The sequence below is a fragment of the Homalodisca vitripennis genome, chromosome 2 (genome assembly GCF_021130785.1).
Source record: "Homalodisca vitripennis isolate AUS2020 chromosome 2, UT_GWSS_2.1, whole genome shotgun sequence".
NCBI lineage: Eukaryota > Metazoa > Arthropoda > Insecta > Hemiptera > Cicadellidae > Homalodisca > Homalodisca vitripennis.
The window spans coordinates 88,595,358-88,610,042 of record NC_060208.1 but is presented as its reverse complement, the minus strand read 5'-3'; the positions used below and the strand labels follow the sequence as shown (position 1 = coordinate 88,610,042).

The 14,685-nt window shown below is 34.5% G+C and overlaps 1 protein-coding gene across 1 annotated transcript in view; it reads right to left on the bottom strand.

The window, feature by feature from the left end:
• Window positions 1-1,789: 1,789 nt before the first annotated feature.
• Window positions 1,790-14,685, bottom strand: part of LOC124354338 (neuroglobin-2-like) — a 31,903-nt gene continuing 19,007 nt past the window's right edge. Inside the window, exons 2-4 of the mRNA XM_046804709.1 lie at window positions 8,798-8,892; window positions 7,966-8,194; window positions 1,790-2,385 (exon numbers count right to left, since the gene is read on the bottom strand). Of these exons, the coding sequence (XP_046660665.1) occupies window positions 2,245-2,385; window positions 7,966-8,194; window positions 8,798-8,892 (465 nt within the window). The 3' untranslated portion in view covers window positions 1,790-2,244. The remainder of the gene's footprint in view (window positions 2,386-7,965; window positions 8,195-8,797; window positions 8,893-14,685) is intronic.

Genomic DNA, 14,685 nt, shown 5'->3' with positions numbered 1-14,685 from the left:
TTGCACCGGTACTATGTGGCATGTGTACTATGTTCTATACTTGATTAAATCTTTTAACTATTGATCTTTTGCCAAAATAAAACTTGAGCTTTCCGGATTTAAAGGTAGAGTCAACCAATGGTTGAGTTCGTATCTATTCAACAGGAAGCAGAGTAGTACATATACAGCAGATAGATCCAATATACAGTCGGGGCCACCAAATTAGGCGGGTGGGTTGTAAACAACATGTCATCTTGATCTATCGATGATCAGTGAGTTTCTCGGGGGTCCGTGTTGGGTACAATTCTCCTCCTGCTCTATGTTAACGACCTGCTGCACGCTTTTCTATTGCATCAGCAATTCGTTTTTTTTGCTATAACACAATAATTACCGTTTCAACCAATGATTTTTTTGCAGGTTTGAATAATTCACTGGAGACAGCTTTAAATGAGGCTTACCTGTGGTTTCAGTCAAATGGTCTAATGTTAAATAAAAACAAAAGTCAGCCGGTAAAGTTAGCAGCTAAACCAAAATTTAACTTAGACCTTCAACTTGATAAAATCACTATAGTTTCCTTCTAAAGAATGTTGGAACTTTTAGTAGAGAATAGTGTTAACTTGAAGGAGCAAGTATCAATCGTTGCAGGAAAACAGTTCTACACGCTTTGCGCTGAAAATTATTGCCAATTATTGTGGTGTATTGCTGTATCTTTTATAGTCTCCAAGATCCCTTCAATTTGGAACACACGATATATTGAGTTAAGATGTGTAAACAAAGAATCCAACTTACTTTGGGTATTAATTTGATCTAACACTAATATTTCTGTAGGATTCTTGGTAAATAGGCTATTCGGTTTAGGGCCACCCACCAAATCGATATAAGACCACATTTAAAATATTACTGTAAACTATCATTACTACTACGAATTTTAATGATGAAGTTAAGTATTAAAAAGTACGGAATTGTAAGTATAACCAGAATTTAACACAATACCTACTTAACATCAACAAGCTGGAGGACCAGGTGGTATTCGGTTATGGGCAGGATATGGACGGGAACAGGACAAGGAGGGATATTAGGAAAACAGGAAAGGCTGCAAACACAAAAAATATACTATTGAAAACTCTCTTATCCTAACTACCTGACTGATTATTTGGACGTTCTTAATAAATGTGAATAATATTTATTTAGTATTTTTGCTTAACCTTTTGTGTGTAATCAAGGCAATGTATAACTTACGGAATTCAGATTTCATAAATTTGTCTTAGTAATTAATGGAAAGTTTGAAATAAATTCAGACAAATATATTCTTGTATCGCTTGTTCCCATTAGCATACAAAACTTATCGTTTTCAAACGTTTTTGGACTGTATATTTTTGTATTACCAATTCATAATAATTGTTTTTAAATTTTGAAAATTAGTTATGTTTTAGGAACTTGTCTTAACATATATGCCTACATTATTGAAAGAATGCTTTTTTAAGGGTGTATTGCAACGTTTTGGAATAAAAAGTTGGTGTGATTATTTTTATAATAATTTACCGTATATTTTTGTAAGTTGTCGTGTCATGAAATTATTACTTTTGTTTCTAAACTTTTATATTGGTTTCAATATTGTTGTATAACCAATTATTTAATAATATCAAAACGTTATTAATATTTTCTTCATTACTTTGAAAGTGACAGAATGTCATCTACGTACCTGGGATAATATAGTATTATATTATTCTAAGGATTATCTTTATTGAGGTTGTTATTGGTTTATGTTTTAATGCAGAAGGATGTTAGGAAATAAACTAAAACAAAGCAATCTATATCAGAACTTCTTTCTTGTTCATACAAGTTTGAAAAGTATCATTGTACAAGCCTAAGTTAAATCACAAATTATTAGAATTCAAATATATAGTGTAAATAATGCTACACATATAAGGTCGTAGCAAATAATTGCAGTACATTTTTAATGTAATAAGTATATGATTTATATTACATGTAAAACTCATTAACACACTTTACAAACATACTATTTTATTTACATATTACAACTAAACTAATAAGTTACAGAGTCCCTCTACATGCTAGAATGGGTAGTTGTTATGATTGTCATTTATTCTACAAGTTTACTTTTATACAAACTACAAAAGGTTTTTATTTTGAACCTTGGCATAGATTGAATTATTATTTTACAAGAGTTTTGTACATCATCTCAGTCTTAGTTGTCATTAGCAACTGAAGATATGTGGATTCAGGCGATCCGCGAATCCTCAACTATAACTCGGTTTTCTCAATTGTGGTAGAAATGCCATCGAAAGCCACAGTTAATATTTTGTTCCAAGCTGACTCCGTATCTGCCGTGAATGCCTCTCCAAACGCCTTCTTTAGAGTAGTCATAATCACTTCTTGCAAGACCTGAAAATTTATAAATTTTTAATTTCATGTCTCATAGAAATATAATAAAATCCTGAAAGAATCAATATGTGATAATTTAGGTAATTATTATGTCATCTGATCAATATTTATGAAATGATTTGTAAAGATTTTTGAAGGTCCCCAAACCATGTCAATCGTGATGAAATTGTAATCTATAATTTACCATTATTTGATGAAGTTTGATATGAGAATGTCCTATGATTCAATTTTGTTTTAATCATATGTGATATTCTTTTATGAAATCCATCATGATAGGACATTAAACTTCGAATTAAAATGAGTTGAACTTATTATACCTTACAGTATCTGCGACGACATTGTATTTATTTATTATATCATGGTCTAGCCTAAACCGTATACCTTATTAATTCTGACTTGATTCAAATATCTAGATTATCGAATAAGAAATACAATGCTAATACCGAGTGTATAATATTAACAATTGGTAATGCATTAATTGGTCAATACAACAATGGTTTTAATTTCTCACTATTTATTTATTGTCTCAGTCCGTTTGTACTAACTCTCTATATCCAGTAGTCCTTCCATGACAACATGGAGTAACTGTGAAGCAGCGCAAGACTCGGTTATAGGAAGACAAATTATATGTGTACCACATCTCTAGGAAGCAGAACAGGTTAGCTACGTATGTCTTGTGTCTGGTGAAGCCTATCCTGGAAGGACGCAGCCCACCCCCACTTCAAACTGACGCATCGTGTCAGTGAATTATTACTTTTAATTAAAAAATCAAAGTTATACAATTTTCAACATCTATATCCACCCTTTCCTCTCCTAGCCCTATGTATTGCCTTGACTAGATTTATTCTAGTCCAGGCAGTCTGTCGTAACCTGTATCATTTCTCCGTCCGAACCGGATAAGCGTTATTAGTTTACAAACTTAGAATACATCAAGATTTTAATCCGGATCTGATAAGGATGAGACGTTTACCGCTCAGTTACCGGAGACGTGTTGAGTACGACGAGTATTATGAAAATAAATGATGTTCGCATGCCTTGTTGTACAGTCTCCGTAAGTGACTAAAATCTGTCATTGTTTGTATCTAGGATATTAGAATTTGTGGCTAATATTAGAAGCATCGACTAACCTTGACCTAAGCACGTGATAATTTGAAAGATTACGTTACTGACAGTCACCGCCTACAGTCGCCTACAGTTGCAATGGAGTGGCTGGATGCAATGGAGCGATGTCAGCTATAATAATTGTTGATGCGGACATGGCGTTTCACGACCTTGTGGTGTAAACGACTTGGATCTTGTTTGACGGTCAACAGGGATGTTGGACAATTTTAACCACGTAGTCCCTGAGTGCGCTAATTTTACCTTGGTGTAAGCAACAAGATAAAATGCCGTACATTTCCAGCACAAGAAATGCAACCTTAACACTAATTTTAAAATTCGTTGTCAAGAGAAGCTATTTTAAGAAACTCCGCAGGTAAATATATAATTCTACTTGTTTATCTCGATAACATTAAGTAATATTGGGTGTAATGTTTTGGAATTCTATGATTTTTTCATTGATACTTAGCCTACCGTTTATATTTTTTTACCAATTGTGATTTATTATTATTAATGTAATAATAGTAGGCAACACTATGGCATGTTGTATTATGACTATGACTATGTCATATGTTTATTTATTTATTTCAACGGTTCCACCATTTTTACAAAAGTAATTCAACAAATCAAGTACTTAGCAATCAAGATGACAAATCATAATCAATATACACAGTCTTATGTAAGCTCTAACTTGAACAACATAGGCAATAACAGAGTGATATACTATAAATATAAATAACAAAAACAACAATAAATAACAAGGAATAATAACAATACAGTAACAGCAACGATAAATAAATAGTTGACCAATGCTATAACATTAATAAAATTTAGAAACTCAACAATATACTATCAATAATTAATACAATCGTAGCTGTTAGTTACTGTAAGTGGATCTGTTTAAGCATGTGTTAGGTGTTTACATTTAATAATTTGTTTTTCAGGGTGTATTTTGAATCGTGAAAAAAAGTCGATGTGCGCTGCCTCGCTACCCAGTTTTAGAAGTCTGCATATTCCATGGTTTGATGCATAATATGTGGGCCTAAATCTTCTGCAGAAAAGTGTCTTAGAGCGGGTACCTCTTGGTATAGAGAAGTCTATATCCGACACTAGATGAGGGCAGTCGAGGAAGCCGTTCACCAGCCTGTACAGGAATAAAATATCAATATATTTTCTTCTTTCCTGGAGAGGTTGCAGTCCATATAGCATCTCAATCTCAGCGACGGGGGTTGCAAGATAATTATATCCCAGTTTTGACTCCAAGAAGTCTTAAGCAACGCACCTGTACTCTGTTCAGCAGCACAATGTGGCCTGCTTGATATGGAGACCAAACAACGGAACAGTACTCCAACAAAGGACGCACAAGAGTCTTATAGAGGATAGCCAATGTAGAGGGGGATCTGAAGTCTTTGCAAGTTCGGGCAATAAACCCAAGCATAGAAGAGGCCTTATTTGTAACATGCATTATGTGTTCGTAAGGGCTTAGGGAGGGTGTCATAATAACTCCGAGGTCCCTGACTCTGTCTACTATCTTAAGAGGGGATCCATTTAGAGAATAGTCAAAGGGCCTGGCTGTGTTGCTCCGAGTGTAGCTGATGACAAGACACTTGGCTATATTAAGCTCCATAGCATTTACTCTGCACCAGTTACTTATCCTGTCAAGGAATGTTGGAGTTCCTCTTGGTCATGAGGAGATGTAACCCTGCTGAAAACCTAATATCATCAGCAAACAGAAGAAACTTCGATGATATTGCACTAGAAATATCATTGATAAACAGGTTAAAAAGCAGTGGGCCCAGATGAGATCCCTGTGGTACACCTGAGGGGACAGAGAATGGCAAGGACGTACCTCCATCGTACTTGACTATAAGAGTACGTTCCCGCAAATAGCTACTCATCCAACGAAGCAGAGGTCCCCAAATGCCATAGCCTTCAAGCTTTGATATAAGTAGACTGTGATTAATCTTATCAAATGCTTTGCTAAAATCTAGATATATGCAATCTACCTGTGAGGAATTTGCAAAAGCTTGACATTATATATTCCTGAAACATCAGTAGATTGGTTGTGGTAGAGCGGCCCTTCAAGAAGCCATGTTGCTCCAAACAGATGCGACTCTTGAGTTGAGAATATATATTGTTCAAGATGATACTTTCAAACACCTTAGCGAGAGCAGACTGTATCACAATGGGTCTATAGTCTCTTATGTTCCCTCTATCTCCAGACTTAAATATTGGGATTACATAGCTCTGCTTCAAGTTTGATGGAAAGACTCCAGAAGCAAGTAGAGGCCTGAAGAGAATTGTTAAATGAACTGCAAGTATTGGAGCACACTGTTTTAGAACTCGTGGTGGTATATCATCCGGCCCAGCACTCTTTCTGGCATCCAGTGATTCGAGGGGTCTGTTGGACATCCAAGGTTGTTATTGAACAGCTGGATAATGTTTGGTTCCAACCATAATCAAATCTAGGAATAGGAACTGTAGTATCACTAAATACTGAAGAAAAATACCGAGCAAACAAATCACACTTGCTAGTAGGATCAGTAGCTTTCCTTTTTGTCTAAAGTCATGTGTGTCGGAACGTTAGGAGAACTTTTAAGGCTACCAACATGAGACCAAAAGGACTTAATATCTCTAGGAATACTATTTTCAACCTTACCGATGTATTCTGAATAGCACGCGTGGGTGAGGTCTCTGCACTCCCTTCTAGTTCTCCGAAAATTATCATAATCAATGTGCGCCCTTGTATGCTTGTAGACTTTATGTAACTGTTTCTTCCTGATAACCAGCAGTTTCAATTTTTTAGAGAACCAGGAGGGGAATCTAGCTCCACCAACTCTTTTGAGTGGAGTATTGACCCTAACTAAAGAGGCCAGGTAGTCGCTGAAGTTTGTGAAAGCCCGCTCAGGATCCGCCAACTCACTTGATGCAGGGTAGCTTAGAACCTGCAGCCCATTGAAAACAGCATCGACATCACACCTTCGAAAGTTAAGCACCCGTTTCTTGGCTTTCAGTCGTGGAAGCTGCAACACTTCAAATTCAAAAGACAAAGCAGGATGGTGTCTATCTTCCTCCAACAGTACATCAGGCGCATGCACAACTTCAGATGTCTCAATTGAAGAGAGTATCAGATCAAGACATACATCTCGGTAGTTGGTTATATAATTTAAACTGTCTCAGGCTATATGCACCAATAAGTTCAAGCAGACAACGGGAAGAGTTTGACACAGAAGTAATGTCGGGCCGCGTCCATTTTGTGTCAGGCCTGATTAAAGTCTCCCATTATTATGACATCTGCAGGTTCACCCAGGGAATTATAGACCTCATCCATAGCATCTCTAAAATCCGAATACTTAATGGTTGGCTGATTAGGAGGTATATAGACATTTTCCCAGAAGTACTGAGGAGGTGGGAAACTTACACAAGATAAAATATACATTCAATGTCATTGACATTGGTGGGAATCCTGGTGCAAGAAATACAATTTCGTACGGCTATGAGAACTCCACCACCACCCGACTTGTCACTAGTAAGTGATGACCTATCACACCTGAAGATATGGAACCCCGTAAGATTAAGCTCAGCATCGTGTATATCAGGTGATAGATTGGTTTTCGACCAGCGATATAATATCATAGGGTGAAGTATTTATTCCTTGCGTTAATGAGTTCATTTTACTCCTCAGACCGTTGACATTTGAAAATAACAGGAAATTAAACAATGGGGAACCGTTGTGCCTTACTAGTTACATTTATAATTGTTGTATAATTACATTTATTAAAAACATCATTATAAACTATTTTTTACAATGTCAACTGTAATTAACATCAGTCTATAACCAAATCCACATACTTGCAAGCATGATAATGGGTTACAGTTTTATGGATGCTATTGGCAAGATATGTTATAGACCGACATCACGTACATATGACGTAAAATAAATAATAATCTATACGTAAAATTATCCTTTTCTTTACTGATTTATGTTTTTTTACCCAAATTAATGTAAAATTTACAACAAATATGCGGTAAATGATAAAATTTGGAGTTAACTGTACAAATAGTTGATGTTCTGTAGCGAACATGTTAACATCAGGGCACAGTTCATAATAAGAATAAGCCTTTCTGATCAATATTGGATAACTTATTATTATTATAGTACTAAAATTATTAACTGAAAAGGGTGTACTTTATACCGGATACCTTATACCGGAAAACTAAGGAATATAAATATAAACTGAGACATCAACATTGATTGTTTTTCTTTGACTTGACTTAACCAGAATATTTATTTACTAAAACAAATTTAACGGCCTACATTCCCCTAAGAATGCCCATGTAAACTTTCAGTACAATCTGTTGAATAGTTTACATGGGAAAGCAAAACAAACAAACAAAAGCGCTTTCGAATTTATAATATTATTAGGATTTCGATAGCATTTTCATTAAAGTAGATCCGTCATTTAACTTCTTGGAACAAACCTCAAAGTGTGATCTTCTGAGTCCCCTCCTCTTGTGTTTAACTGCAATCTCGTGGAGCTGACTACTCAGTTCACTAGGATGATCCAGGTTCTTCAGCATCAGGGCTATGGAGGGGAACAGGGCTGAGACCATGTGTTTCTTGAAGCGAGCGCTCTCGAATATGTCCTGATCTGGACTCGACTTCATCCTTTCGAAGTATTTTACGTAGTCAGGGTAGGTTGTGAATAATCTGGAATATTAAGAAAAAGTTTAAAAATACCGGCTAGTAATAAAATTCCTCGATGGTACTACACCAACTGATTTGCAACTTATACAATAGTGTCGTTCATTAATAAGTACGGAAGTGTATAGTGGCTTAAAACCATTTATATGGCCATAACTCATATAATTCTCTTTTTCACTATATCAGAGGCTAAATTTAAATTCCACACATGTACATATGTCTTAAAAATTAATGAACTATGGACAATCTTTTATTTTAAAACTATATCTCTATAAGAAATACAATTTTACGTGGAGAAGCTCTCGCCTTACCACAAAAATGTCACTCTTAAGGGCATTTTACAAAAAGCATAATCGGACGTTTTGCTTACAAAATATTTGTTTCCATTTGTGAATAACAAGGACACATTTATAAAAGTTATTCAAAGTGTATTCTACAAACGCAGAAATAAATGATAGGACCTCTTAACAACCGAGTTACGGCATAATTATTTTTGAATTAAAAATTCAAGCAATATTTAGCAAAAGGATAAATACATAGCAATTGTCTGTATTATTTAAAAACAAAGAACAATTTGTCAAAGAAAAATCTGATGTGTAGACCTCTTACTCAGTAAACAGGAGAATTCCAGTGCCTCTGTAGTCTTTCTCGACTTCGGTCCAGACTGCTCTCGCGAGCTCCTTATCCTTCTCCGTGATTTGAATCTGAAATAATAATTTACATTAGCTTCTGAATAACCATTTAACAATTTTGCATTCACTTTTACAAAGTTTAATTGCTTTTCAGTATGTGGAGTTTAAACAAAATTACTTCCGTTTGTTGGCTCCTAAGGCAAAGGTGCTGGTTAATTGGCTTACGAGGTCAAGATACTCAGTAGTAGAGATTGTTTGCTCTTAGCCTGATTTTATTGCTTCCAAAGACAATGTTGCTGAATGTGTGGGCTTCTAAGGCAAAACTGCTGGTTAGTATTCCTATTGAGGCAAGATGCACTAAGGTGAAAAAAATCATTACTCCAGTGATACACACAGCATATTCCTTGCGCGCTATTAACCTTTGATCTTATTACAAAGTATGCATTTTTAAATGCAAGCTACTCATTTGGGCTTTAGGCTGCTTATATAATTGAAAAAGTTAAACAGGGTGAACATGGATTGAGTTTTAGTAAAGTGTAAAAAATAATATTGTGAGGAATACAAGAAACTACATCCATTTTACTTATATTTTATCAATGAAAAAAAAATCATAAAATGAAGGATGAGATAAAATTATCACTCTTTAGAGAGAACATTTTCTTTAACTAGGAAGCTGTGGAAAATATAACACGGATTTAACTAAATATAACAAACTTATTAAATACGTGGGTTGAATAGTGTCTTTGGTTGTAGATGTTAAAAAATAAAAGGGAGAGATTATAGTTTCATATGGGTAAGTATTAGCGTATTCAAGAAATTGTAACAAATCAACAGTTTTTTTTTTACTTTAAAACATGAAGAGTTGTGTAAGATATGAGTTTTTTCCAATAGTATAAAGAAACTAGAAATTGAAATAATCGGATGGTTGGGTGGGAATGGAAAACAATCGGAATCTGAAACACTATGCATATGCAGTGTGGTCAAAAAGTCAAAGAAAGCGAGAAGTGAAGAGATACAAGTACTCTAATCCAAACAGAGAAAATTGGACAAGAACATAAAGTTATTGGTCTATTTATAGGAATATCCACAGAAACAGAGCTCAAGGTCCCTCTAACAGATGCAAATTGGCAAGACTCAATTGGTTGTGCATTGTTGCCTTGTTAAATATGGCTGCCGCCTGAGTTCTACCACGACCGCAGATGTCATTAACCAGTCAACAGGTGTAGGTGTCATTAAATAATCAACATCATTACACAGTGTCATGCGCCTCATGACTTCTGGTTATTAACATTTTTCTGACTAGTTAAATTAAATTACTATTTTTGCAGTTTTTACATTTTAAGCTATTGAGATTCAATTCAGGACTTAGGTCAAATTATTTTACTTTTGAACATTTTAACGATTAGTAATAATTTGAAATAAGTCATAACGTTTTAAAATGTTCAGAATGGTTAAAAATATCAATTACAAAAAATTGTTAACCTTCTGACGGCGAAAGTCAATCGTACATGCTTATACATTAATCATGCTCAATAGACATAACGTCGATTTTATAACATATAAATTATTAATTATTGATCATTAGCGAAGAGGCTGGAAAAATTATTTCTGTCTGTCTGTCTCTCCACCTAATATCTCGGAAACAAACTGACCCATAGACTTGAAAGTTTACATGAAGTTTAATTTTTATGTGAACAACACTGAGTTCGATGATGGCGCATATCACTCCATGAGCGAAATGAACGTAAAGTAGTTGTTGCTAATGCTTACGTACTCTAAAGTAATAAATAGGTTTGATGTGAATAACAAGGTAGTAGTAACTATTCCCTAGTTATAGCTTATATTTATGCGGACGCAACGTTTATAAACTGTTTTAAAACACTCAAATCAAGTTTATAAATAGCAGAATAAATATATTTGTAAATAATCCAAGTAAAATCATGTACCGAGTACATGTGCTATTTTTATCCGTAGACGCAAAAGAAAAATATAACAGAGTGGAAAGCCCATGTTATAAACTGGTGACAAAATCTGACTTCAGTGACTTGCGTTGTCATAACCTGGCTAGCTTATCGAAACTTGTATTATGCGAACACTGTCATGAAGCCTAATTTAATGAGAAAAACATGTGAATGTATCAAGTCACGAGATATCTTGAAAAAGATTTCGTCTGTAATCTTTTAATTATGCATGGAAGTTCATTTCTGCATGGACAATAATGAGATCCATGATGGTGCATGGTGCATGTCTGACCATGGAATTTGGCTGAACGCTATGGAAGCGTATACTCAGAATGCTGACACAGTTTATCTTTTTTGTGCCGGGGATGTAAACAATTTTTGATTTCATGATTGCCTTTATATCTGTCTGTGCACAGGACATCTCGAGAATGAGATGAGTTGTAGATTTGTAATTTTGCAAGCATCCTCATATAGAATTGCTCAATGTTGTGCAAGAAGACATTTTTCTATAACTTTCCGGTTAGCACATTTTATGTAACCATCACTTGTCCCTAATGCATACTATAGACCAAATTTTTCGTTACAATTAGTCCTTTAAACAGTGCCTGCCCTAAGATACTATTTGATTTTAAGTATTTTACAGGATCCTTATCCACTATATTGAATATTAAAGATGCACAAACGTCCAAAACCAATTTGAAAGCGGTTAATATCTTCACCCAACTTTGGTTCCATTAGTTTGTCGGGCCGAACTACTAGTTTAGGAGCCGAAAGCCAATTGGCATTCATTCTTTATACTAAAGGAACTAACTGATCATGCACAAAACCTGGTTTTTCTGGAAACCGATAGAGAAATACAACAATATTTTGACAAATCAAAAACAAAAAGAGTCCAAATGTTATCATAGGTTTACGAACGATTAAGGCAGAATCATGCAAGAAAATTAAAGAAGAAATATAAGAAAGATAAGAGAATAACAATTTGACCACTGGAAAGGTCAAAAATATATCTTTCATATTGAAGTACCATATTGTAATTTTAGTTTTTTTAATACTTATACCATGCTCAAAGCGGCGGGACTAATATAATGGTGTAATTTTCTAAATTTTATTGTTTTGTTGTATGGGGTTCACAATGGCCACGTGTCCCAGACTGACTAAAGCCAGGAAGTGTTGACAGGATGCAACAGCTAATGTTTATTTAATTGGAGACCAACTCTGACTGTCCAATGTCAAATCGTTACGAAACCGCCCACTTGTCTATTCTGCCTCTTGAATTGCAAGCGATGACGAACATCTTGCATCGTAAAAGCGACTGTCAACTGACGGGCTGAAGAGCTATTTCAGTAAATTGAGCCCACCCACAACTGGTGCTGTCTCTAAATATATCGTCTCCACCATCCTATTTTGTGGGATCATACTTCAAGGATACTTTCAAGCAGTCATCTACTTGGTTGTCGATAGAGATGTCTTTTACATAATTGAAATTCCAAATTGAATGTCACAAATGCAATAAGCGAGAAATGGAATAAGTTCATTGGTTTAAGTTTTTGATGACCCGACCTGAAAACCTTTGGACAATCTTTTGCATTTGTGAACTTTTTATTTTAAATATAGTACATAAGAAATGTTAGGTTTTAAATAAAGCAATAGTTGCTCAAGCTTAAGTTTAAAGCATGGCTTCAAGTATGAGATTATGAAATTCATCATCTGGATAGTTGGGAGTTTGAAGTTAGGAATCCTACGAACTTGGGATATGTTGGAATTAGCGTACTACCTCTTTAGCTGCACTAGCGTAATAACCGATTGACTACAGTTATAGGGAAATGGATTGTTAGGAAAGCTGTGTTTTAATTAGTCCAACTACATATAATTATTATTACACATTTATCACCTTACTAAGGTTGAATGTAAGTACACTATATACATCGCGAAGACCTGACACTTTAGCACTCTGATGGTATAGTAACAAATTTCAATGTATGTACACAATGAAGTTACCAAATAAGCCTTATAAAATACCAATCGATAATATTTTTCTTGATAAGAGCAAGCGATGATTAGTTCTGAATGAAGTAATCTAGTGACATAAGTGTCAAATCATAATTTAAACTTTCACAAACAATGTCTGCACACAGCAGTTAGGTCACCTGATACACGCACTGTGTCAGCAAGTTCAGCAATGACAGCCAGCCGCAATATCATACGTAACTCTTTCGTGACTCCAACCGGAATCATACGTTATCAAAATCCCACAAAAAATGTGAAAAATATGCAGTTCTATTATTAGAACCTGCACAGTACAACAAAAAATTACTAAAAGAATAACTCATGGAAACTTAATTAATCTGTATAGAGAGTAAACAATAACATGATCAAAAGGAAAGCAAATAAGGAAGTAATGGTTGAAGGTAAAGGCAAATATCTTGGCAAAATAATGATGTTAAACAAAAAATAGCTGATCCTTAACGATGGAATAGCCAACAAAAAAGCAAGAATGCACATAGTAACAAAGTATGTTGATGGGAACGATCTTAAGAGAATCTGAGGTGTTTCGACAATACAGGAAATGGTTAACGTCTGAAGCTGTATAAACGAAAACGTTAATGCTGGGAACGAAACTATCATCAATCTGTAGTCAAAAAGAACTGAATCACGAACTTATCATGGTTAATTAAGATTATTTTAAACTATCCTTATATTCTCTTCTTACGTTATCGTATATTTATCATAATCTTGTACAGATGTCTTACTAAAACTTATTAGGTACCAACAATGTTATGGTTTGGAAGTAGTTATAATCAACACGATAATATACACATACTTTGCTGTACTATGCTTAATAGCTTAGATATAACCGCACCTTTCCGAAACTTTCAACAGCAACAATATTATACATTAAGAGACATAACACCATTTTATTAAAGTTGGTTTAAATTACTTAAAATTTATAAGAAACGGTGTACATGTTTAGTACATAATATTTAATACATAAGTTAAACATATTCCACAAATCATAAAGTTAAATGCACTAAGTATATATGTTTATAATATTTATTTAGTAGTACAGAAAAAATCATATTTGAATTAATAATTCAATATTACTTGATAATAGTTTGTGGATGAAGTTCTTATCATAAGACAATAACTCTTGCAATGAGTAATGTCAAAAGCTTCCTTCCATGTAGGAAATACTGGATTTTTTTTAACCACTAATAAGTGGATGCACGTAACAGTAAAGATACCATATTATCACACTTATTAGTCCAAGGAAGAAGAAATTACAAATAGATAAGAAATTGTGGTTGAATATTGAAAAAAAGAATTAGTACAATCATTGCACGCCTTTTGTAATCAAACCACCAAGGTTGCGGTTAAGACATTGAGAGTGGTCAGTGACCGTGACCGTGTCAGGATTGCTTGCCAGAGTAGGAATTAAGAAAATCCATTTCAAGTGAAGAAAATAAGAGTATGAGTAACAAAGACGTTCCGTGAGTATTCATTGCTTTTTTCTGTCTTTAGCTTTGTTAGGTGGCAATTATTTCCATTAAAGGAGAGTTATGTGTTTTTTTCTCTCACATGATTGCACTCAAAACTATAATTGAAAACTTCATAATTCGAGGTTTGCATAATTTTCACTTTACATTTACATCCAACGTCTGTAGTGAGCCAAAGATGATAGTTTTTTTTGGCATTTATTTGTTGGCTAATAACTTACTATCGACTTTACTTGAAGGGCCAAATAATAGCCTATGTATTTATTGCATCTCTTGGGTTGCATTGATTAAGCATTGCTAGTATACAAGGCTTGCAACTATAGACCTTGTCGTACAATCCAATACTAAAAACCGCTTACGCGTTTCGGTATTAAGATACCATCATCAGAGGATGATAACACGTTACA